Raw genomic sequence first — 26,038 nt, 5'->3', positions numbered from 1 at the left:
AATTTTAATGTAGATTTATGGATCAATATAATCAAAATATAATACAAAAATAGATATTATATGGTATTTAAATAATTTAATAGAATTAAGGATTTCCATAAATGAGCATATTTTAATACTAAAAAATATAAAATCTGCCATTATTTTAGACTTTAATATGGATGTATAGAGCAATTTAATTAATGAGTAGCATTAGAAATAGGTGTCAGGCGCTGCACAGGCAGCACTTTAGCAGAGTGCTGTATTTCCTGGCAGGAGGGTCCGGCTGTGCGTGCGGGGGTGCTGGGAGGCGGAGGGCGGGCGGGGGCGGGGGCCGCGGGCGGGGCGGGGCGGAGGCGGCAGCGGCCGCCCGGGGCTCGTCCCGCTCTCTCCGCCGCTGCCATGGCTCCGTTCCGCTCCGGCCCGGCGTGGTGGCGCCTCCTGTCCCTGGCCGTGCTCGGCCCCGCGCTCTGCGGCCGCCCGGCGCGGGCCGAGCCGGAGCCGGGGCCGGGCCCGGCGGCGGAGGGGGACCCGCACGGGCGGCACCTCTACAGCGCGGAGATGCTGCGGCACGGCGCCGCCGCCGCCCCCCACTTCGTCATGTTCTTCGCCCCGTGGTGGGTACCGAGCGCGGCGCGGCCCGCGCCCTCCGCCCGCCTCCTCCCCGTTGACGTGGCGGGGGAGGCGGCGGGCAGGGCCGGGCCGGGCAGGGGCGGCGGGGAGGCCGCGGGGTCGCGCTGCCCCGGGACTGGGGGGGGACTGGCGGGGAAGGGCAGCCCCGGGGCCGGGAGGGGCTGGGCCGGGGAGCGGGACCCCCCGTGTGCTGGCCCCGGCCGCGGCGGCCGCCCCCGCCACGGAGCCACGGGCTCGGCTGGCTTGGAAAAGACCTCTGAGATCATCAGGTCCAATCCGTCGGCGCCCGAAGCCGCCCCCGGCCGGGCTGCGGGGGAGCCGCTCCGGCGCGCCTCAAAGGGACCGAGGGCAGTCGCAGCTTGGCCACCGTGACTTACTCACCCTGGGCCCCCCAGCCCCAGCTCGCAGATGCTTTCGTTGCAGAATCCATGTTCTCTTTGCATACGCAAAATTTAAGGGTAAATTTGCTGTGGTAACCATCGTGCTGTGTCCCCGAGGCCACAGGTATCCGTAGGAGAGCTGGAGAGTTATTGGGTTTGTGAGAGACCCACTGGGTTTTTGTCCTGGACTGGTACTTTTGGCTCGAAAATGGTTGAGATTAACGAGGGAGCAGTACTTTACTGGATATTCCTAGTCAACAGCACTGTACTTCTCATGCCTGGGTCTTTCTCATGGCTGTTCATATTCTTCTCTATTCTTTGCCTCTTCCCCTACCATTTTTTATCTTACTGATATCCAGTAGATGTTATTGAGAGTTCTATTGTTAGGGTTGTTAGGTTTCTTTTTTATTTTTTTATTTTTCCTCCCAAGTTTTCTTTAATCTAGATAAAATAAAGTTAAGGGAACAATGTGCAAAAGTTGTGTTTTGATCCAAAGTTATCCCTTGCTACGCAGTGCCATTTAGGCGTATGAGAGTCTTTGAAATCCATAGCAGGAAAGCATTTCCTTTGAAAACTTTTTTTGTTATTAACGTTGACTTATTTATGCCATGTGAAAATGTTAAGTAAAAGCTTGAAAGAGCAGATGCCTTTGTTCTCTGGAGATCACAACAGTGGGTGACGCCTGACTTGCTGGCGAAGGACTTTTGCCTGAGAGTGCAGTAAGGCCTGAGAAATGCCCGTGCAGAGCAGGAATGATGATATCTGTGTCTATGATATCTGTGTCTATCCACACCTTGAGTGACTCTTTCACAGGCATCCCTGAAACCAGATGAGCTTTCTCTTATCCCAAGACACTGTTTGTAGGAGGCCCTCTGCCAAAAGGGCTGTTGCAGAATCCAGTGTATGCTGCACATCCTCAGCACAGATCAAAGGGAGCGCTGGCCTTGCCCACTTGGATCACGCTGTGCCCTTGGGAGGGCTGAGGATCTCTGCTCAACTTAAGTGTGAGGGAACTGTGTTCTTTACCAGATTTGTTGCAGCTTCTCTGGATTTTCTCTGCATCCTTAGCAAATCTCCTCCAGATCCTGGTCCTGGCCTCAGGGCCCTTGGTCTGGATGTCTGGCTCCTGACAGGCATCAGTAGGGCTGGGTTTCAGGTCCAAGGGAAGAGCAGAGCAAAGGGAACATCCAAGTACCTGAGAGAGTTGCTTATACCACTACACCAGTAGTTTAATTGTCAGTGGGATCAGGGTGGGCAGCCTGACAGTCCTGGAGTCTGTGTTAGAGCCTCTTGCCCTGTTCTGAAGTGATGTGCTAATCTCCCAATGCTTCCCACAGGCTGTTGTCTGTAGTTCCTAGGCAAACAGCCCAACATTCAGCTGGGATTGTCTTTCAGATCTATGTGGGCGCTGCTAATGTTGCATCCTCAATGCTACCAGTAAGAGCTGGGTTAGAGCCAGCACCACCCTTCTCTTCCAGATTCTTGAAACAAATGTAGCAGAGGGCCTCACTCAGAAACAGTAGTGGCACTGGTGGGGTTCTACATCATTCCAAGTTCCTTGCCATCAGATGTCATAAGATTTTTGTTCAGAAGGCTGTCTGACTTGGTAGGTACAAAACAGGTTACTCTCTTGGTGACACAAAGTATTCTTAAGTTGTTTGCCATGCCAGTTCCATTTCTACAGAGGAGGGAGGTTCCCCTGGTTCCTTAGCAGGAAATCATCTCAACTGAGTAGTTTTACTTCATTATTTCGATTCTTACAGGTCTTTTCAACATATGTTCTTACTTGGTAAATCTGGCAAGCCCACTGAGCTGCAGCAGAATTGATCACCAGAGTTTGTTGTTGTCGAATAGAGCTCTGTTGGCTGGATTTCACTTCAGCTGGATTATTCTGTGCAGAGCAAGAATGGTTCTGGGCTGCTTATACCATGTCTGTGTTTTTAACTGGATAAGGATTTGAGCTATACCTTACTGTGGAGCTGCCCTTGCTGGCTGCAGAGCTCAAGTTCTACTAGTGGCCCCCAGAAATGTCTGTGTTAGTCTCTTTTAGATCTTCATTTGTGCCTGCCAGTGGAGGTTGTGGATGCTTACAACTTTCTAGATCATCTAGGGATAAAAGAGCAGAACTCATCATTGACACCCAGGTGTCCACTGTCCCCAGCAGCTCCTCCAGCCCCACTGATGTGTTGTAGAGTAGCAGCAGTGAAGGACTCTGTAGTTGCATGGGGTTGAGGCAAGCCTGTGATATTGCATGGTCTTGTTCTTTGATTTTGCCCTCCTTGGTTTTATATATATTTCCTTGGAAACATAAGAAAAAGTGTTTTCAGGACCATCATGTATTTCCTTCTATATAGTACTGGGTTTTTTTCTGAACTGGGAATGACTAACTAATTGAATACTGATTCAGATAGGAACATTAGTCCTGCTTTATTCTCAGTTTTAGCTTCCATAATCCAAAGAAGGAAGGAAAGTGGTGTGTAGAGCAGAGATCACAGTGTTAAGTAGGGACAAGGCAGCTCTGTTGTGCTTAAAAAACAGGAGGTTAATTACTTGGGATTCCCTTACCTGGTTTTCCATGCTCTGTTCTCTAACACCAGCCAGTATTCATTTGGTGTTTTGAATCACTGCATCTGCTAGGGGAACGGATCAGAGTGTCCAAAATTCTCCTCTTAATTCAAGCTCTGTGAAGGAGTTGACTATGGAGGGACTTCAGTCAGAAGTTAAATATTTAAGGAATATTTGATTTTAATAACAACACATTGTATCCCTTCACCAGGACAATTCAGTATAAGATCACATATGAGATTGTATTCAGCCACATCATGGGAGCATATGTTACCCACGGTACCTGACTGTTACAGGACCTTATTAAGATCAGGAAAAATTCTTTATCTTAAAGTAAATGGGGGTTGGTTGGTTGGTTGGTTGGTTTTATCTCAGGGCTTTTTTGTTGGTTGGTTGGTTTTATCTCTCAATGATCTCAGGATAGAAAGGTGTGAATCCATGCAACTTTCCTACAAGTGTACTCAAAATCGTTTGTATGAGTGAAATTATTTTAAGTCTAAGCAAAGTTCTCCAAAGTCCTGCTGGTGATTTAATTGTTACTTACAAAGTAGATGTTGTAGGTCATGCCAAGCAATAACTGCTGTCATACTGTCAGTCTGAGAATGCTTTCTGTTACTCCAACTTTGTATTTCTTAGATGTCTTGGAGGGTTGGCAAAAGCAGACATTAAAGAGAAATGAAAATCCATTCCTTAAAACTTTCCATCATACTTTGAGGAATAGAGTATTGCTATAATGATTTGAAAGACCAGAAAAACAGTGAGAAGAAAAATAGCTATTTTTTGCTTCTGGTGAGGTGCTGTTTCAGGAACTGTATGAGGCCAATTTTCTGTGTGTATGCAGATATAAAGAGTTGATGCTGGGGCAGGAATGGGAGCATAGAATGGGAGGATTTTCACAGAATATTCTGAGCTGGAAGTGACCCACGAAGGTCGTCAAAATTTTGGGAAACTGAATCACAAAATTGGATATGATGTTTCTTGACTTGTGTGTTACAATTCCTCTGAAGCATGGAAGTGCAAGTGGCATTACAAAGAGGCTAGAAACTATTATTTTCTTATCTACTGCTAAAAAAAGGGAATTTTGAAATATTAAAATGTAAAGAAAGCTGGGCAACCTTGCAGGATTTTTCTAGAATGCTGGAAGACTGACAGGGCTTTGATTAATAGCCTTACTAAGTTTGGGGGGGTATTCATAGGATTTGTACTGTAAAAAGAGAGTAGCAAGAGATTCTCAAATCTTGATGATTTTTACATTAGATGTGTTTGCAGCATGCTGCAGTTCCTAATAGCATTTGCTGTTGCTTAGTGTAACAGTGCTTGAGTATGGAAGATTTCTGATGTAACTGATTTTACTTTTGATTTAAAGATTTGTTTAAATTTATCGAAACCACCATTCTGCATATGACTTTTCCATGGGCTCATTTCCCTCTAAGTGGGAGCAGATATTAAACAGTATCATGTCTTTTCTGTCACAGGTGTGGACATTGTCAGCGCCTCCAGCCAACTTGGAATGACTTGGGAGATAAATACAACAACATGGAAAACCCACAGGTCTATGTTGTTAAAGTGGATTGTACTGTAGATCTTCCACTGTGCTCTGAATTTGGCGTGCGAGGATACCCTACGTAAGTATAGAAAGAAGTCTGCTCCTATTTTTCTTTTTTTAGTTTTCCATGATCCTCTGCCAATTTCTTGAAGCTGACTTCTAAGCTGTATTTTTGCTGGGTTTCTTTGTAGCCCTTTGGACGTGCTATATTCATTTGAAGCCTTTTTGCAACGTTGCCAAGTATCATGTGATACATAGTACTCTTAGGCTTTTTCTTTCTTTCTTTTTTTTTTTTTTTTCCTTTTTCTTTCAAGAAGCTGTTTTATGTCTTGGAAGGTGGCTGTGTTTAACTGAAGTCCAGAATTTTCCTGTTCTTTTGTGTGGGAATACCTCTTTCTGAAGCAACAGTACATTGTGCAGCTGTGATATGCATGACAGAGCTGGTTTCTACCAACAGTACTTTTGAAAGTAACTTGCCACAAGTTTTTCTGCCACAAGATTTTTAGTTCACTAAAAATCTAAGAGACCACCTACAATGCAATTACAAATGCACCCTTTGCAATTGCATTATAGGTGGTCTCTTAGATTTTTAGTGAACTAAGTGCTCATAAAGCAATAACTGAATAGTATCACTTAGCATAGCAGTGGTGATACTGTGTGGATTTTTTTCTAGCTAAATTTGCTTATATTGGTCTAGCATTTTAAGATTGCTGTGTTTATGCTGTTATCAAGGATGTATGTCTTACTACCTCAGCTTTGGTGTGCAGAGCATGGTCTAGAGTATCTATGAGAGGTCAGAGCCTTTGGGTTAGATGTGTGTTCCCTTTTAGACTGACAGAAAAGGAGCAAAAGGATTTATTTTTCACTTGTGTCTTTTTAAGCTTCTTGCAAGTATGGATGGGATCCTTTCTACTGCTTTATTAATTATTTATCTTAGTGGGGATAAGTGGAGATTGTATCCATGATTATCTGTAGCCCTTCCACAGCCTGTATTTGTCAGTTTCCTTCCCTTTGCTCACTTTGTCTGGTGTTTTTGCCAACCCCAGCAACAGCCTGAACTTTTCATTTGCTCCTGGCTGCACCCACTTGGACGCAGATGAGTGTGACTGGGTAGAAGTTGAGAGTTATAAATAGCACAGTCCTTGTTGAGATAGGAATTGTCCTTAAGGGCAGTGTATGTCTTGCTTCCACTGCAAATACCAAGAAAGAATGAGTATTGCAGTTCTGTTTTCATATCTGCAGAAGTGAGCATTGCTTGTCATTGCCTGTTTGCATAGATTATATTATGGTGCTGTTCCTCTTGAAACAGAATGGCAAAGATTTTTGAATAGACAAAAATCAATGGATGTGTAATTGCTGGAGGGTTTTTTCCCCTCCCTCCTCTTTAAGGTCACTGAATACATAGGAATAGTTAGTGCTTGCTTTTATCTATTTGAAAAGTTAAAAATAATAAGGCAATCATCTGCTACATATAGAAATACAGCAATGAAGGGGAATTCATGGTAACAGTTCTCTTTCTATTTGAGTCAGGTTTGAACTAGCTTGTTTCTAAAAACCTCCAGCAAGGGAAGTTTCACAGTTTCCTCAGGCAGAGGTATTGCTGCAAGTCCAGGTTATGCTGATCCCTACACTGCTTTCCTAAACACCTGTCAAAGGAAAGGCTGCATCCCCTTTCCATCCCCTCAGAGAAAAAGTGTCTGAGCTGGTCCCTGCACTTTCTATCACAGTTGTCTCAGGACAACTTGGTGGTGCAAAATAAATATTCTCTCAACTGAGCTAGAGAAATTGCACCCTTGTTTGCAGCAAATAAAGGTGCAGCTAGCTTTTTTTAAGATGTTACCTGAATTTGTTTTGTTACTTTTCAAAAAATATTGCCAGGATGTATGTTTTAGATATTTTTCTTTTTAATTTTTTCCCTTCCTTATTATTCTGATTTTCTGTCATCACAAGGAACATTCAAGAATATCTTGAGAAGAAAATAACAGTGGGAGCTCCTATCTCTTTTGAATGTATTTGCATTATGTGGTTTTTAAACACTTTTCATGTGTTCATTTCTTCCAACTGTGGAACAAGAGAGAGAAAAGCATCCCAAGAAATTAAAGAAGCAGTACAAAATGACAGCTTGTCAAGGGGAAGTGAGGGCTAGGTGACAGTAGTAATTGAAAGTCTGATTTGCTTTAAAAACTAAGACTAGGTCAGAATGCAGTATCACACCTTTATTAAACAGACTTTCAATTTCAACTTAAAATTTGCAGTAGAAGCTTTACGTAGTCTAGGAAAATGTTTTGATGGTGATTAATGAATGTTGCAATCATGAAGTCTGGATGCCTGCAAGTAGTCACTTATCCTCTTGTCCTATTGACTTGCCTCAGTGTGTTTTTAATCAGTTTAATACCACATGACAAGCCCTACACTGCAACAGCAGTCAGGGAACAAAAGGTGAGAAAGAAATTCCTGGGAAAATAAGTGCTAGATATTTTTCCTTTGGTGATGGAGAGAGGTGGACAAAACAAAATTGATGCTCTTTGATAAACTGAAATAGGATTAATAGAACTAAATGCTGCAATTTTAAAATTGTTTTTTCTTATTGATCAAATTAATATTACACTATGCTGATTTTTAACTAAGTATGTCTTATTTTCTCTTTTAAAAATTTCCTTAAAGCTTACATGGGAAAGAAAAGGGGTCCTAAGTTCTAGCCATGACACTTTAATCTGAAAAGGGTGCCTGATGTTAATAGTCAGGAGACCTGGTACTGCAGCCTGAGATGCATTGCCATGGATTAGCAAAGCACATTATCTTTCTGAGCATGTTTCCTGTGTGAAAATTGTTGCCTCACTCTTCTCTACATTTTGACCCTTTAGGCTAAAGTTGCTTAAACCGGGACAAGAACCTCTGAAATACCAAGGCCCTAGGGACTTCCAGGCACTGGAAAACTGGATGTTGGAGAAATTAAATGAGGAACCATCTGTAAGTGAAAAGGAAATAATCTTTTCTGTAGGCTTACTTATCTATCATTTCTCTAAGTTAGGTTTCAATTTCCAGGAGGAAATCTGCTCCTGAGAAAGTCAGGTTGCTGTATCAATCTGAAACAGCTTACATGTAAGTCAGAGTAGTAATTAAAACTGTCATCCTGTGACCTGCTCTCTGTTTCCTGCTTTTAAAATTACAGTAAATAATGCAGTTTTAATGCCTATACATTTGACCTTTTAAGATACAGTCCTTGCTGTCAATTCATTTGACACCTGTACACCATAATGTTTCTAGAGTGAGAAAAGCAATTTAGCTCTAATACATTATAAATTGCATTTCTGTTGGTCTTAATTACCTCTTAAAACATGGATGCCATCTTCAGCTGAGTTACCTTCTGATAATATTGTGCCTAAGAAAAGATTTAAAATGATCAGTTAAGTAAGATAGGCTTATACCATCACTAGGAAAATCCTTAAGTTTAGGGGTATCATTCACATACAGGAGCCAAGCCTTGCCTAAAATTAAATTTTTGATTGCTGTTTCTCATCAAGATAAAGCTTTAGTGATTGCTGAACCACAGTTAGAGTGTGATTACATTTAAACAAATATGGTATTTTTAATAATTGAACATTAAATGCTAAATTATTTTGAGAAATACACGTTGAGGCCCCTAAAAATTCTTTTCAGCTCTAGGATTAGAGTCTAGAAAGTATTCACTTGCTTTTGCTGAAATGCTCATGAGTTTCTTGCAAGTTAAATGTATTAAGTGTTTGCTCCATTTCCACTGTTGCTGTTTTCATGGAGCCATTAGGTAGACAGCATTCCTTCTGGTACTAGGGGAGCAGAAAATAGCTTTTGCACTATTTTTTAAATAGCCCAGAGACCACTGCAATGGGTGTGATGGCAGTTGTGGCTGATGTGTGATGCTCTGGAGGCACTGTTATATAATTTAAGTGTGTTAATATATGGTGATGCAACGAATGCTACAGCAATCACTGTGCCCTGTGACTGTACTAGAGCACAGTGAAAGACTGGTATTCCACAGACTCTGGTATCTCTCTTTTATGTGGCAGTCCTTTTCACCTTTTGCTTTCATGTAGTTGTTTTTAGGAAACATTAGGAACCTAAATCAAGCTAAATAAGGACATTGCTTTAGGAATTTAAAATTTCAGGGTCTATGGCACTATCAAGGAATGGTGTGATACAAGAAAAAAATTATTGTGTATTTACTGTAGAAGAGAAATAAAAGTTAATTTTTCTCGTGAATAGGACCCTGAATCTGATGTGGAACCACCAAAAGCCCCTGAACCTAAGCAAGGAATGTATGAACTCTCAGCAGACAATTTCAAGATGCACATAGCAGAAGGTAACTAATTTTTCCAAACAAGAGAAATTTGGTTACAGAGACATTAGTAGTGGGAAGTCTACACCAGAAATGTTTATTTTGAGGACACCTCCTTCTCACTTTTATTTTCCAGTAATACCTAGTGAAAGAGGTAACTACATAGCAAACTATGCTAAAATGCACTGGTTAAATTACATGTTGCAGACTATAAGAAAGTTGAAGTAGAGCACTCAGAAGGCAGTAAAACTATGGTTGCTAATGCCAAGGAAGAAGCTAGTGGGGCTTGCTCAACTAAACTGTCTCTTTTCCTGAGCTCCTTGCTCAGTCACAGCCTTGTCACTTTGTGTTTTTGCAAGTCCCATTTCCTCCTTCCCTAGGTGCTGGTTTGTTCTTCCTCCCAGGTTGTTATTCTGGATAAGTGTAATCCACCCGCTTCCTCCTTCCAGCCCCCATCCCACTCCAGTCTGGCCCTTTATTTGATATTGTTTCATTTCCTTCCTCCAGAATTAATGTGGGCAAAACACTTTGTCTGTTTGGCTATTTTAAAAATATTTTGTCTGGAAGCTTTAAAATTAATGCCAGGAGGGATACCTAATAAGGGAAATTGTACCACTCACATGATGTTTTTTTAGACAATGAGCAAAATCTTAGAATACAAACTTTGGGCTGGCATGACAACAGAGGATCCTACTTTCTCCATCTGTTATCTGAAAAAGAAAGGCTGGGTAAAATTAAATGTTTGCCCATTTGAAATCACTAGGGAGGTCAAACTAGAACTTCTTAAAGTAACCATTAGCTCATTAGAAATATTTCCATGTATAAAACAGCATTTTATGCAGCTAACTTAAAATTTCCCAGCATGTCTGATTTAATGTAGAATTCAATCAAAATTCTCAATTAATTTTCCTCTAAGCCATCAGGGATATGCTAAGCATTTGTCAGCTTAATAACCTTCTCATACTGTGAAGTTCAGTGCTCTGTAAATGTTTTAAGTGTTTTTATTATGCATCCATTGGCCTTCATAGAGGAGACATTCTCATGGTCATATCTGATGGTTAAACAGGTTTACAATCATCTGTAAATGTGTTGTCCTCTCTTGACTTCAGTTATGAGAAATTCAGCGCTTAAATTTAATGTGACCCTTAGCAGTTACACCAGCAAAGTTGACCTCTGTTCTTACATAGCTTCCTTTCACCTTTTTGCTGCTCTGGGACAAAAATTAATTATATTGTTTTCTATTGAGGAGAGTATGTCAGAGTACATGGTAAAGAATAGCTGATTTTGACTAGTGTTCTTCTATTTTGCAGTTTACTTAACCAGTACAGAGCATGTCAATCAGTTTGAAAGTCTTCCACATGCAGACCAGTCAAGTTAGAGTACACTATTACTGCAGTTTGTTTCCTGGTTATTTTGTATTGCCTTTCCTCTGACCTTCCTTTGTGGACAAGCCTTCAAACTAGAAATTATTTCATGTACTATCATCCCCAAAGCAGTCTTCAAAGGATTGTGAACAATTCTGTTAAAAAGAGCTTTTCTCCAGTTGCTGGTGTTTCCTGTAAATTAATTTTTTCCCCCTTATTTTAATTAAGTTCATTTTTATTTCATTTAACAGAGCCTTGCCTTAATGTATGCAAAAATGTGCAGCAATTTGAATTAATTAATCTGAATTGAAAGAAATTGCATATTCTGGTACTCTTCAAACAATAATATATACTTTTTAACTAAACCTTAGTAGGAGATAGCACAGGGACTCTCCTCTGCGTAAAATGCCATGAACATCTTCTAAAGGCAGAAATTTATGAGTAGTTGACATGAAAATTCAAAGAGCAGGGCAGAAAAAGAAAAATGGAAAACTGAACAACATTTTTCAGGTAATTAATGGACTTAATAATTTCTTAGGAAACAATATTGCATGAAGTTGAAATTTAATACTTCACTTTATGCTGTTATCAACATATATTCCTTGGTAGTTCTTTCTACTCTGTAAGAGAGTAACTGGTAGAATTAAACACTAAGGTAAATGGTTAGATTAAAAGTATCAGTGTTAATACCTCACTTGTTGGCTTGAGATTGTGAAGCTGTTTGAATTTTCAGGAAATTTGGCAACGCTATGGGACTGCATACAGTATTGAAAACCTAATTGCTGAAGTATTTTGTCCTGGCCTTTGATTCACAGCGTTTCCTATCTTTAACTCAGGAAATACCATGATAAATTTGCAGCCTGAGATTAGTACCTTGGCTTTAATTGCAGCCAAGTTCATTCCAAATTAGCTAAATTTTTTTTTCTTTTCTTTTTTTTTCTTAAAAGGTAATCACTTCATCAAGTTCTTTGCCCCTTGGTGTGGTCACTGCAAGGCTTTGGCCCCAACCTGGGAGCAGCTGGCTCAAGTCTTTGAGCATTCGGAAACTGTCAAAATTGGTAAGGTAGGTGAAACACTCTTAGTTTGAAAATATGGTTTGTGTCAACATATGTTTCAGCCAAGAATCATGCCTTTTGTGCTATGATTTGCAAATCACAATTGTCTTGTTTGTCACCTCTTAAATCCTTTTATAGTTACAGTTTGTATTTTTGTTTTGAGACGGTCATGGGTTTTTTTCTCACACATCCACAGTTAACAGGACCTCCCCCATTTTAAGCAAAGCCTTGTTGCAAACAGAGCTGCCTCTCTGCATTTCAGAGAGCTGGGAATAAGTCTGATACTTCAGATGCAGGGAATAATATTTTGAGATTTGTTTTTTATTATTCATTTGCTTTACAGAGCTTGATAGACTTCAGTATTTATTTTGAGTGGGAAAGTGACTTCTAATTTGCTCTTTGCAGCATTGGATTCCTTAGCAAGCTTTAGCCCTACTGGGTATTTATGATGAATTATTTCTTTGTTGGTTTTGGGGGTTTTTTCCTCTTTTTCCCCATAACACTTTAAAAAGGTTTCAGGGGGGTCTTACACCTTAAAAATTGATATCTTGTCCTGCTTTACTATTTCCCTCAGGGTTGATAACCAGGTTCTGTGGTGTATTTACCATGGGAGCTTGTTACTTGTACGTGGAGTGACTACTGTGCAGAGGTATGGAGGTGGTCTGGCAATTGCAGTTACTGGCTTTATTTGCTGACCCATACCTAAGTCCAGGTGGCTCATGATGGGAATCCCTCTGTATCTGCCAACCATGGAAACTGGACTGGGCTCAACTTCCACATCCCTAAACTTTCACAGTGGTTCCACTGGCCTGAAATACTGCATGGCAGTGATGTCAGTGCTGCAGAGGGACTCTCCCTCTGCTGTCTCCCCTGCCTCTGCCCTCACAGCACTTTTAGCTGCAGTAGGAGGGATGAGCTTGACTGGTTTTTTTAAAATGCTTTTGAAAATCTGTTAATTCAGGTATGCTGTACATGTACAGCACAGGCCAGCAGAGTTGAACTTTAGAGGAGACATACATATATATAAGCACAGCTGAACTTCAGAGAAGACACAAATATATATGTTCAGACCTGGTGGTTATAAAGTTAGATTCCCTCTGAGAATGAAATATCAGAAGCTTTTTCTCCTTTGAATCTTTCTGCACTTTTTTATACCTTTGTTTGCTGTCTGATGAAATAGTTGCTTAAGTATCTTTATGAAGTTACCATTTTCTCGTACCCAGAGAAAAACAAACAATAAATTTCCAAAATTTCAGTTTTAATCAGTTGTCTGTGGTGTTTGCAGTGTGTATTACTGAGAATTGCTGTTTAATACTTCCACTAAGATTCATCTGGATGCCTAGACAATTTTATGTAACTGTATAGCTTGTGAAATATATCTTGAAGCATGTCTTGGCTAAGATTTTAAGTCTGTAAGTAAACAGGAAGCACAACTGTTTCTAAGAAGGTTGAACCATGACCTTCATCTAATCTGGGGGAATAGTGTCTTAACACTGTTTAATCTTTAGAATTGATCTTCAGTGAAAAGTTTATAAAGAAGTAACTTTACAGACTGTATTAGAATTGAATGTTGCTACGCACTTGGAGCATCCCTTGAAATACAGTTCACTTGCTAACTGTTGACATGCCTTCTGAAGTCTTTAAAGAGTAGTTTTTTAAAAAATGGGTGAGCCAGTATGTCTTCACTTTAAAGCTCTCTCACATTAGTGTTTTGTGTCTCATTGTCCATGAACTGATTTTATTAGCTGAGAATACCAAGTACTTTTTAATAGAAATATTTAATTATGTCTTCATTGTTCTTTGTAACTGCTACTACTTCCTTCTATCCATACCTTCCTCCCTGATCCCTCCTTAAAAAAAATAAATAAATCAAATACACAGAGAGCCTCCCAATTATACAACCAAACCACTGTTTGGAAGGCAGACATAATCATTCTCAAGACAGTACTTGGTACTGAGTTTTGCCAAGCCTTGTATTGCTTGTTCCTGTATTTTTCTGAGCTTTTAAACAAGGGAGGCTGTGATGCTTGTTGTATGTTTATTTTAGGCACTGAATAGTTTTGGATTTTATTCCCAAAATGTAGGTGGACTGTACTCAGCATTATGAAGTCTGCTCTGAAGCCCAAGTTCGTGGTTATCCCACACTCCTCTGGTTTAGGAATGGTGAAAAGGTGAGTCTGCAAGCTCAGCAAAAAGTCACACCATTTTTTCTCTGAATAATATTTGGACTATGCTTACATTCTGGAAAAAAAATCTGCTTGTGAGAGAAGGGATGTTGGATGTTAATTTGGGTGCTAGAAGAGGTAGAGTTTTGTCCACAGATAAAGATTTTTGTTCTCTGTTTTGCAAACAACTGATACAATGTTCATAAATCTGTAAGCAGGATCTCCAGTTATGCTACTGTGTGAAAGAATTCTGGGTTTACTTTGTCATGGTATTTTACTTCATATGGAACACAAAAATATACCTGAAATAGAAATAATAAAAAGTATGTAATTTTCACATAATGTATCAGAAGGGTCTCATCTCTAAGTGATTCCCATCTGCGGTGTCTAGAGATGCAAATTTTTTTTTTATATAAACCCAAACATTTCACAGGGCATTGTGAATGAGAATCTTGCGGGTCCAGCTAACATTTTTCCTTGCAGCAATTCAGAGAACTAAAATATTCTGAAATTATGGGGAGATAAAATATTTATAAATACCACATACCTGAACAGCAGTAAATAAACATATTATAAATTGCAGTGTTATTTATACTATATTTCACAATTTCAAGATTAGTTAAATATATTCAATGGATATTCAAAACAGGCCTGCAAGAGAGCCCAGGACTCCACTTATAGCTCTTACCTGCTAAGTTCTTGGCAGGGGGAAGGACAAGGGGGTTTTCTCCCATTCACCCTGCATTCCTTTTTGAACATTTACAGTATCAGCAACGTTAAGTTTTGTTACTTGAAACGGTTTAGTGGCCACTGCTTGTGGCAATTTTCTGGCACTCTGAAGAGAAACTGGCTGCAAGCACATACCATATGAGGTTGGGTATAAGCACCCCTATAAGATCAGACACTAGGGAATTTAAATGAAGCAGCCTCTGTGTTTTTGAATCCAAACCAGATTCACATTCAAGCAGCACTGATGGAAGCTGAGGGAGGGCTCAAATCAAGCATGGTGGCATGTCCAAGGCTAGAGGATTTTTAGTTAATTAAACTTTAGTTTAAATATTGTAATAATTGGAGCTGCTTGGAGTTTTTTCAATCAAGAAGAAAAGAAAAAAAAATCACTACTGTTGTATTGGTAAAGCTGAACCTCAGTCATTAATCTGAACAATGTATTTCAGTTGACATCAAACTGTTTTTCCCCGCTAGTAGTGTGGCATTCCTTGGTGGAATACAGCCACCAAAATCACATGCTCCTCTGTGGGCTGATACAACATATCTGAAAAAACACAGAACAATAATCTGGCCCAGAAATTCCTGAAACTCTCTCTGGCAGCTATGATACTGGTCAGTAAGGGGAAGGAGGAGAACTGATTCAGTCACCCAGCCTTGTCTGTAATACCTTCATCCCCTTTGCCATAACTGAAGTCTGGCATCACACCACTGCTGTTGGTACAAACAAACAGGTACAGGCTTCTTGCTCCTTAGGGATTCACTGACACCCAGTGCCAGGAAAGGAGCAGTAGTTAGAGGAAACATTATCAATTACAAAAGAAGGAAAATGTGTAGAAGGAGTTCCAATGATAAAGGAAAGCTGAAGAGATGTCTGTTCTTCCTTCTAATGTATGGAAGATTGGATGTTGTTTCTTAAAGAGTCTTCCTCATCTACAAGAGGAAATGTATCTTGCAGCCCACACCACATAGGACCACATCTCAAGAATTCTATCCAAAATGGATATATAATGCCTCAAAGATATGATCTCTCTTCTGAACAGGAAAATTAGTACTAATTTTCACAGACAGCCCTGAGGGCAATCATGCAAGAGCCAAATTGGAGAGGGCGGACAGTGGATTTGCGACTACAAGCTGCTCACAAGTGCTCTGATTTCTTGTTCTGACAATCTTCTGATTGTCTTGTTCTCTGGATTTGGAAAGTACCTGAAATATGGGGAAGCATCCAAGGTAAACTGTGGCCTCTCAAAGATCTGGCTGGCTGACTGCTTCATGTGCTGGTTAAAAAATAGGATTAGACTTTTGGAAGAGTGGTGCCATTGGAAATATCTGCCCTGCAGCAGGCTGCTGTTGTCTCTTGCACCCAGGTCGCAACTTAGGTGCCCAGAGTGCAATGCCTTACTATTTGGGTTTTCCAAGGACTTGTGGCAAGTGTGTAGGCCAGAGGAATGACTGTGTAGTCCAGAGACAGGAAAGTTTCAGCCCTGTCAAAGCACTGTGTAGAGCTCACAGGGTAACAGAGACCACACCCAAACCACAGTGGGTATTTTATTGTTCCTTGTACTAGGGTTAGATGCAAAAAAATAACTCTTAAAAAGCTGACTAAGGTGAGACCAGAAGATCAAAGTGGAAATGTTTCAAAAATTTGCTTCTATGTTTCAAAAATACCTTTCATTTCAAGGGAATGTTAGATTGTTCCCTTTGGATGCTGAAGAATCTGTGGCAAAAGCTGAAGACATGGAGTGAATGGAATGTCATAGAGAAGTTTTAGAACTAGATACTTATTATTTATTTGCTTACACTTGGCAATCTTATGTCTTACTAGTAATTATTTATTTGCTTTGTCAACTGCATATAGAAGGTTGCACAAACTATTTGCTAATTGTAGGGTGACCAATACAAAGGGAAGAGGGACTTTGATTCCTTGAAAGAATACGTGGATTCCCAACTGCAGAGCTCTGGGAAAGAGCCACCAGCAGATAAACCTGTTGAAGCCCCCCCACAGCCACCTGCAGAGCCCACCCCTGTTGAGGTAAGTGCTCCAATGCAAGGTGTGGAGACTGTTTTAGCTGCCTGTCTGAGCCTTCCATGTGTTTCTCTCTCTCTAATAGCTTGACAGTTTCTGGAGGTAAACTGTACCAAATAATTCCCTGGTTTTTTTTTTTGAGTAACTAATGACTGGAATCAGATCACAAATCCTAGAGATGCTTTTACTACCCTGATGAATTGGAGAAGGAAAAAAAATCTGATTCCTATTTTATGGTTGCAATAAGTTACTTAGAGACAGGCATGAATGTGGTCTCTTTGGCCTATGGAACTGCTGGCACCTGGGTCTTTATGACAGCGTAGCTCACCACCACAGAGATGAACATTCCTTGCAACATTACCACTTGAATCCAGGGGGATGGGGCACACTGCTAAGCCCCTAAAATAAGCCAGGGTTCTGTACTTAGAAATCTATCTGCAGAAGCAATGAACAAAGATTAGGAAGACCAGTACCAATATGGTAAGGTAACGTGCCCTGTGACAGGAAAACTCCTTGGCGTTTGGAGACTTATTTTTATCTTGTTTGTTGGAACTACAGAAATTGTTGTTGTTCAGAATTTGGCAGAAATAACCTTTGTACAATTGTAGTTCATGTCATATAATTTTCTGCCTTTTCTAATCCCGTTGGCATTTCATCTGCCATTTTTCTTGGAGATAAATGAAAAATTGGTGAGGCTGAGAAATTAGGGATGGATTTCAAACATAATTTTTCATGAAATGTGTAGAACGTACTTTCTGCCTATAAAATAAGGGACAGGGATTTACATTCCCTTGTGCTATAGAATGAACTTAAATAATTAGGCAAAAATATGATTAATATAAATACAGTTTCTATGCAGCTTCTTACAGGAAAATATTACCTTTCCCAGCTGACTTTTCCAGCAGCATTACCCATCTTGCATAAGGTGGCTTACCAAACATTACAGACCACCTAGATTTGCAATTGTCACGCTCTTCAATTTTTATTTTCTTAAGTGACCTCATATTTGGAAGATCCCAATGAGCTGGTGTTAGAACAATGCCAAAAGTAATTAGTTGTCTTTCTATTTTTATAGAAATAACACAAACCACATGTGACACAAATTCCCACTTCAGCCTTGCATTCACCAGCACACACACAAGGAAGAAAGGATTGTTGAGGGATTTTTTGCCAAATAATAGCAGACATAGTGCTGGACTCAGCTTGTCCTTACAACTTTTATCTTCAGACCCCCTGACTCTTTGTTTTCATGAATTTTGAAACAAGGGGCCAGCCCCTGTAGCCAGCAAACACTGACTGCATTTGCCACCAGTTGACCACAGGCAGCAGAGGCAATGAGTTCCCACTCCAAATTTGTGTCCCAGTGTTGAGCCCCTGCTTGGATTCCCCCATGTCTTATATAGCCCAAGTACTTGCCAGCTGTACTTTTACATCCATGAGATTTCTCTAATGCCAGACATGGCTAAAATAGTACAAAAAATGATCCTGGTGGATTAAGGCAGTGTGACCAGCAGATGCTCAGATTATGTGATTGCATTAGATGTCTTTTTTTTGAGATGCAAAGCTAAAATTGAGATATCTGATGTTAAAATTATTTTTGTGGTTATATAGTTCACATTGCTATTCTGATAGTAATCTACAGAGCTTTAAAATTCGTTTTACTGTGCAAATCATGGGGAAGTTGTTACTAATCAGGTTTTCAAATTTTGTATTTTAGATTGTATATTGTGTTAGGAACATCAGTTATAGATAGCCATTTAGGAAAATCAGAGTAGAAGCACAGTGCTTACTTTTTGCTTCATTTAATTATTTCTGATTATTTAATAATTAGAAAGTATAAAAGTAGAATTTCTAATTTCTTAACAATTATTTAGAGGTAATAACATTTCAGCACAGTGAAAGAATTCCATGAACTAACAGTTATTTACAAAAATGTTTAAAGGTACTGGATAATTTGGATTTTCAAATTTTATTTTGGCTTCACAAAACTTACTGGGGTTAAAATAGAATTGATAATTCACTGTCAGCTGTGATCTTGTTTTCCTCTTGCTTTCATTTGATTTTGAAGCTTTTATAGGCATGAGGTACAAAAATGAAGTTTCAGCTCCACGCTTTCATGTGAGAATGTAAGCAATGTGCTTTCCTCCCATCATTCCCTTGCTCCTGATATTATCAGGAGTAGAAACATTTCCTGGCACCCATGCAAGTGTGGTGTTGTGATGTCCTCTTGACAGGCAAATCTGTGTTTCTGGTAACAGATTTTTCTGTGAATGCAATGCAGGGGAAGAAAGAACAGAGAGAGCAGCTCTTGAGACATCTCTTGTGTGCCTTGAATACCTCATTAAACCTCAGATGTCCATTACTTGCTCGAAGCCAACTCCTCTAAGGGCTGTTCCTTGAAACATAGTGTATTAAAATTAAGGTGATTTTTTACAATTACTGAAAATTTGGATACAGACAAATCCTTTGAAAATAGGAAAGCTTTGTTTCTCCAGTTATGGATGAGATTCAGTGTAAAACACTTTTTTCTCTACATCTCTCTAGGGAAGGAAAGTTGCTGAGAAGTAAAAGGCAGGTCTGCTGCTGCTACTCTTGTTTATATTACCAACAATATTATCTTTTCCAATTCCAGTTTCCCTTTTAGGAATGTAAAAGCTCAGTAGACTGATGTTGTATATACAAAATGTTTTGACATATTTTTCTCTTTTTTTCAGGGGCAGGCTTCAGTGCTCGCTCTCTCTGAAAAAGACTTTGATGCAACCATTGCTAGGGGGATCACCTTTATTAAATTCTACGCTCCATGGTAAGCAGTTTGCAGCTGTTGCTGTTCAGGATTATTGCTGGCTAAGATGTGAGTGCAATAGTTACTGTAGTACTGGATTTGTTGTCTGGATCTAAACTGTGAATTAGCTGAAGAATGTGTGTGTTGGCAAGAGTCACAGCAAAAAAAAACTCAGTCTTGTTTAGCTCCCTTGAGCTGCCTCTCTGTGGAAAGGCTGACACAGAAGCTTTACCATGTCAGCCTCCAGGCCCTGCTGGGGTAACAGGGAGAGTGAAGCTTTCTTTGCAGGTGCAGCATGTTCCCATCCCTTGGTTAGGGTTAGATGAGGGGAGTATATCACCGTATCTCAGTGCTGAGAAAGGAGAGGATGCTGGCCTTAGGGCACTCTCCAGACATATTGGGAGCCTCATTGGAGCACCTGAGTTTTGATACAGATTGTTGAGCTATGGATAATTAACTGCCTGTTACTCTTCAAATAACTGTCCAAAAACTAACTTGCAGAAGTGACAATTTTAAGATGTTCTTAAGAGTGTATGTTCATGCAGTATGTTCTTAGAGGGACCCAGGGCAGATGGTGTAGGTGGAGATACCCAACGGAATGCCTTGGAGAGGGAAATGAAAGTCACATCTGGCATCTGCCATTCCTGCTATATCCAGCAGAGCCTGGCACTCCAGATGGGTTAAGACCTCAGTATTACAAACTTGTAGAAGTATTTCCCCCTTATTCTTAGTATCCCCTTTCTGAAATAAAAAGAGAGTTTCACATTTCTCTTTCTGGTTTATAGAATTCATCTTATTTGTGCCTCTACAAAATTTAATGAAACTTGCATGCCATCTTGCTCATCCACTGCTGGTCTTTTAGCCAACAGAAGGAAGCCTAGTGTAGTGGGAGAGATTAAAATTAAGCTATATTTCACAGTGTGAAAGATAACACATCTCTGATTTAATCACTAGCATTCCATTAACACAGTGTAGAAAATATAAAAAGATGTTTTGTTTATGTTACAAAAGGCCCCATTACAAAGCAATACAAGCAAATACCACCCATATTTAGGTGTGCTCAGGCATCTCAAAATATTGCCATCTAATTTCAACAGTAGGCATGAATATGTTTCTTGTGTAGGCAAGAATTACCTGGGAGCATTTAATTTCACTTAAGGTCATTGCTGCAGGCTTTTCCAGTGTTGTCACCCTTTGCTGCTTGAAAACCACTGCTATGCTCTCTTCCACCTGTAAGATCTGCTTTTGGATATGAGCAAATATCTGCCACCACTGGGTTAAGAAATGTCCTGCCCATAGCATGCAACCCCCTCATCTTTGACTGCTCTTTCCTCACTGCCTTTATCCCTTCTGTACTCTGGGAGGGATTTAGATTGTGCCCGTGCTGCTTCTGCCCCACCTGCAGAACTAGCTGAGAAATTCACTTCACACCTGTGCTCAAGAGCAGCTTCCAGTCTGAGTTCTGAACCCAGGGCTTGCTGGTAGATCTACTAGTCCATTACCTGGAGCAACTTTTTCTGGAAGAGTTTGAGATCAAGAAATTCTCCCCTTTTGATTATCTCTTATTGACAATACAATGTCCTCAACTCACGAGATATCATGGGATGCTGCTGGATCTCACAGACAGGATCAGTTCTGGATGGCAGGGTGAGAAACAGTGGTTTCAGGATGTAGAGTCACCAGTGTGTGCTGCCTGGCTGCAATGCTCAGAAAGCCACCATTTAGGAAAATGCTTCCTATATTTATGTAACTCATATCCTAGTTTTGGCTCTGAAAGTCAGGCTTGTGACTGCCTGTAGTGCTCTGCATATAAATGACCATATTCTCTTCCAAGTGGATTAACTTATGTAGGGCTCAGCAAACACTATTATGTTGCTTTCTAGTTCTGCCCTTCAGTTAGTTTTGGATAAATATTAATGTTAATTTGCATCGTAAGCACAAAATCATTCTGTTCTAGTAGTTTTTGTGCGTGGTCAGAAATGCTTTTATACTGTCACTGTGCATTAACAAGGTAGTTAAAATATACACTGGCTTGCTTTAAGAAAACTTCTGCTGAGACATCTTTCATTATTTTTGTAAATGCCCTGATCTAGCCTCGAGGCAATTATGGGTCTGTTTTAATAACCCAATTAAGGTGCAGCTGGGTTAGAATAGTATGAGCAATGCAGATTTAAAGGCTAAAGTGCTTTGGGAATTCTTCTTAAAGGCAGTAAGAAGTTCACATTAGGAACTTGGCTAAGCCAAGTTCAAAATGTAAACAAAATGAATGCTAATGGTCGAGGAGGCCATTAGGAACTGGAAGAAATTTAATAGGAAAATTAAAATCTCATTTAACTAATTAAAACTTGGGCTATGTAGCTTTAGTATGACTGGCATATGCTACCTGAAAAATTAATTCTACAGACATTCTGTGTCTTCCTAAAAGCATTTTTGTTTCCAAGAGATCTTTTTTTTTCCATTTAAACATTCTCTGTGCTTGTCTTTATTTGGCTTCATATTCCTCTGTGGGGTAAAATGTTAATGAACCAAGATCTAGAATACCATTCTAGGCAAGACTAACAAAGTCCAGAAAGTACTTCAGTGCTTAACTTAAATAAAATCACTTCTTTTCTTAGCTCATTTACTGACATAATAGTGCAAGGGAGTTAGAGGTGAAATAATTAGGGGATAGGAAAGGCTGCTAGTTAAACTTACAGCAATTGCAGCAAGACAGTAGAGATAAAGTAGAAAGTTTATCTGTTAAACAAATCTCCCTCCTTTGTTTCTAGGTGTGGTCACTGTAAGAACTTGGCTCCAATCTGGGAGAACCTTGCCAAAGAGAAATTTCCAGGTTTGACTGATGTCAAAATAGCAGAAGTGGACTGCACTGTGGAACGCAACATCTGCAACAGATTTTCTGTAAGTGTGAAAGTTCTGAAATGAAGGGGACAGTATTGTGTACCAGATGTTGGAGGCTCCAGTGTGCAGCCCAGTTGGCTGCTGCACTCCAGGTGCTGGTGACAGTACAGCTGTGGTCTCTGTTAGTCAATAGGAGGCACCTGGTGACATCATTTTGTTCCTGAACTGTTTGTTCAGGTTTGGTCATTTCCATTATTGGACAAAGCTGGAGAAGTTCCTACTTTAGGAAACCTCTCTGAAAACACTAAAGCTGTCTTGTGGTATCCAATGCTGACTTCTGTTCCTAGGGAAAAAAAGTCTTTCAGAGCTGTTAGGCAGACAATTGAAGATAGAAGGCTGTCATTCCAAGAGCCTAGAGGAACATTTCCCATTCTCTTAAAAACATTCAGAAATTGCAGGCTGGCATTGAAAGTTCTGCTGGGGTTTGTTTTTTTTAAATTAAAATGGCTTACTGTTTTGAGGAGTTTGATGGCTTTTCAGAATCAGGTAAATATGAGTGACAGATACAAGTTTGAACATTAATAGCAAATTTCTTTTTTTGTCTGTGTCTTTTGAAGGTCAATGGTTATCCTACACTTCTGCTTTTCCGAGGTGGAAAGAAAATCGGTGAACACAACGGAACGAGAGACCTCAAATCACTGCATAACTTTGTCCTGCGTCAGGCAAGGGATGAACTGTAATAAAAGTCTGGATGCTCTGTACCCTGGCTGTCTCTGTACAGTAGCTGAGGGATTTCTATCTTTGCTGATTTTTAAATAGTGTATTTGGGGGGGGTGGGGCTTTTTTTGTTTATTTCTTTCTAGGAAATTGAATGTACTAAACTTTGGTATCTTCCCCTTGTGTGTGTGTTAGAGACATGTGTGTGTGAAGGAAAACTAACAAGTAGTTACTGTGCAAATCAAGAGTATTTTCAGCATTGGTAGTTGCACTGCATTTCTGCATTCCTGCAATGAAGTGTAAATGGTTTCCTTTGAGACCAAAATACGTTAAGAAAACCAACTGAAGGGCAGCAGTAGAATATTTTTGTCATCAGGTTAGATCTGGTTAAAAAGTAATCCTTACAAACTGCTTACTATTACTAGAAAGGCAAAAGCTACAGCTGTATTTAGTCACTTTTGCCTCTAAAATTGTATACTTAATCCTTATTTGTCTTAATAGAGCTGCTGAAAGGTTGAAAACACACACACCTTTGGAAGATACCAGGCCACCACGAGCTGGTTGTTTCCTGTTAATCCTCTCAGCATGGGAGGTCTAGCCATAATGAAAGTGATGGTACTGTAACATGTGCCTGAACATTACTGATGCCATAGTGTACGTGTGTCAGGTGCATTTCCATAGGCTGCTGCCATCCAGCTCCAGAGGCACAACTATGCTCTACTTCTCTAGAGCCAGAGTGAAAAATAGGTGCTGTTATAACTCCCCGTTAATGGGAAATGATCAGTCAGACTCCAGAGCTAAGGACGTGTTTCCTACCCCCGCCTGAATCCAGATATTGTGCTGACCTGCTCCTTAGTCAGAGTACCTAGAGAACAACAAGTAATACAATGTTTAATTGTTTTTTTCCATTCAGCTCTTCTGCAGTAGTTTAAAATAGTTCCCCCCCTCCTCTTGAGCCTTAACGTTTTTCCAAGCTGTAAGCATTGATAAGTTTGAGTGCTAGGACCACACACTTTGTGGTGTCTTGGATTATAATATGAATCTATTCTTTGGTGCATAAGATGTTCCATGTTAGACTTAACCAAAAGCCAAAGAATTTACATAGCAGAGACTGTCATGATACAAAGGCAACAGCAAACCAAGGACTGAATTCTGCTGTCTCATGTGCACGGAAACTCATGAGGAATGAGGATTGCTACAGGCTAATTTGACTAATCTGTCAAGATGCTGGGTTTTGTCCATCATATGGAGTAAGTTGGGTTGCTTTTCTTTTTTATTAAAAAAAAAAGGCAAAACATCAATGAACTTTTAAACCAGTGAATTTCTCCTGGTTCTTCACTTCACTGTCTGTCCAGAACTTCTGATTCTGTTCAGTCTGAAAATGTGTGAAGGTGAAAAAGCCACAGTGAAAGCTAAGTGTTGTACTGGCAGATGTATTGGATCAACGTGTGTACTTCTGCCTTTCAGGAAGCCTTTATTATGTTTTTAACAACTTTCTAGTGAAGCACAATCTCATGAGTTTCTTGTATAAAATCAAAGTGGTACAATTGTTTACACTGAGATTTTTCTAAATAAAAACTTTTTAAAAAAGCAGTCTTTCTATAAATGATACAGCACAATGAATATACAATGACAAGTGCAATAAATTATAGCTTGTATTTACAAGAAGCCTTTTAAATGCAAGTAGAGGTAAGTGCATTTAATACAAGTTTAATATTGATCAAAACAATTTGCTATTAGATTCTGCTAGACAAACCATGGCTCTACGCTGCATTTCCTTTATACCAGTTTGTTAGTTGCATGAGTTGAAAGGGAAAGATTGCAAATTTTGTTGACATTCTGTCTTCCTGTAAACAAACTGTCCAGCTAGAGGATGAATGGCCCCTAAGCTTTTACGTCTGAATTACAGCTGAAGAAGTGTCCTGACTTCCTTCCTGGGCAAGTGGTGGTAGATGAGGCAGCTCCACGTGGGGAGTGGAAGGAAGCTGCATAAGAGCAAGTGTATAAATTTGTATTGCTCAGTCAGATGGTGAACTGGGAAGACCAGCCAGGGTCTGAGTTCATGGTAGTGTTTCTAACACAGGGTGCAGCCATGCCATCTTACACGTGCAAGATCTGAGTTAAACGGTGCTGGGAGCATAAGAGAACTGAAACATCTGCTTTGGCACAATTTTAGATGCTTACTGTCATGACAGATGTCAGGAGAAGACTAACAGTCTAGGTGCAGTAACTGGTCCTTCTGGCCAAAAGGATCTTGCACGAGATGTACACTTTACGTCTGAAGTACTAACACCACTTTCTTTAGCTTCTCTGCCTCTCCCCCTCATCTTCCCTCCCTGCCCCCAAAGAAAGACCTCACTTGTTTTTGGTGTTGAGTGCTCATCTGGTAAAACTGCAGCATATATCCAAGCACCTGCTACAGGTCAAGCTTCTCTGTGAGATTAAGACCATCCCATCCCAGCCAAATAAAGTGTGTGGGCATTTTGCTGCTGCTGCTGCTGAGCTGGGCAGCCACCGTGGTGTAGGGTCAGTCTGTAAGAAGTCCAGCAGTTTACTCCCACCCTGGGGGTGGTCCCCACACCCCTTCCTCCCACAAGGCACATACATGGTGTTCTGAAGGATGGTTCATCACGTGGGTTTTTTTCCCCCCAAGGTCACGAAAACAGGGAAAGGTGTATCCAAGTTCATGACAGCATCACAGAGTCCGTGTGAAGACTTTGTCAGTGACATCCACAAGCTCTTACTACCATATTCCTGTATTTCTTCAAGATTACATTAGAATTATCATCGAAGTAAAGGACAGATATGGCATTTAGTTTGGTAGGTGCACAGCATGGTTTGGGAACATAATCAGGATTCATTAGATGAACCTGTTGCCAAGAAAGAAAACACAACTGAGACACTGGTATATTGCTCACAAATTCACCTGGTGCTTTGGCATTGAGCT

The 26,038-nt window shown here is 40.3% G+C and overlaps 2 protein-coding genes across 2 annotated transcripts in view; one reads left to right on the top strand and one right to left on the bottom strand.

The window, feature by feature from the left end:
• Window positions 1-381: 381 nt before the first annotated feature.
• TXNDC5 (thioredoxin domain containing 5) lies at window positions 382-25,782 on the top strand. The gene is made up of 10 exons (XM_054285009.1): window positions 382-596; window positions 5,033-5,182; window positions 7,968-8,073; window positions 9,346-9,442; window positions 11,730-11,845; window positions 13,922-14,008; window positions 16,617-16,760; window positions 19,469-19,557; window positions 22,305-22,434; window positions 22,992-25,782. The coding sequence occupies exons 1-10, from the start codon at window positions 382-384 to the stop codon at window positions 23,112-23,114; spliced, it is 1,257 nt and encodes a 418-aa protein (XP_054140984.1). The 3' UTR covers window positions 23,115-25,782.
• The window catches only part of BMP6 (bone morphogenetic protein 6), an 87,276-nt gene continuing 85,780 nt past the window's right edge, over window positions 24,543-26,038 (bottom strand). The window contains exon 7 of the mRNA XM_054285008.1: window positions 24,543-25,961. Coding sequence (XP_054140983.1) covers window positions 25,812-25,961 — 150 coding nt within the window. The 3' untranslated portion in view covers window positions 24,543-25,811. The remainder of the gene's footprint in view (window positions 25,962-26,038) is intronic.

This window comes from Melozone crissalis, unplaced genomic scaffold, assembly GCF_028551555.1.
Source record: "Melozone crissalis strain CALT ecotype California unplaced genomic scaffold, PUWL_Pcris_2 ptg000042l_1, whole genome shotgun sequence".
NCBI classification, from domain to species: domain Eukaryota; kingdom Metazoa; phylum Chordata; class Aves; order Passeriformes; family Passerellidae; genus Melozone; species Melozone crissalis.
The sequence above is the reverse complement of the archived record's forward strand: the minus strand, read 5'-3'. Positions and strand labels throughout refer to the sequence as shown.

Bases quoted from the DNA above. Each gene is read 5' to 3' on its own strand.
- TXNDC5 (XM_054285009.1), top strand. From the start codon at position 382: ATGGCTCCGTTCCGCTCCGGCCCGGCGTGGTGGCGCCTCCTGTCCCTG. The intron at 9,443-11,729 runs GTAACTAATTTT...TTTTCTTAAAAG, and splicing joins CAAGATGCACATAGCAGAAG to GTAATCACTTCATCAAGTTC. The intron at 19,558-22,304 runs GTAAGCAGTTTG...CTTTGTTTCTAG, and splicing joins ATTAAATTCTACGCTCCATG to GTGTGGTCACTGTAAGAACT.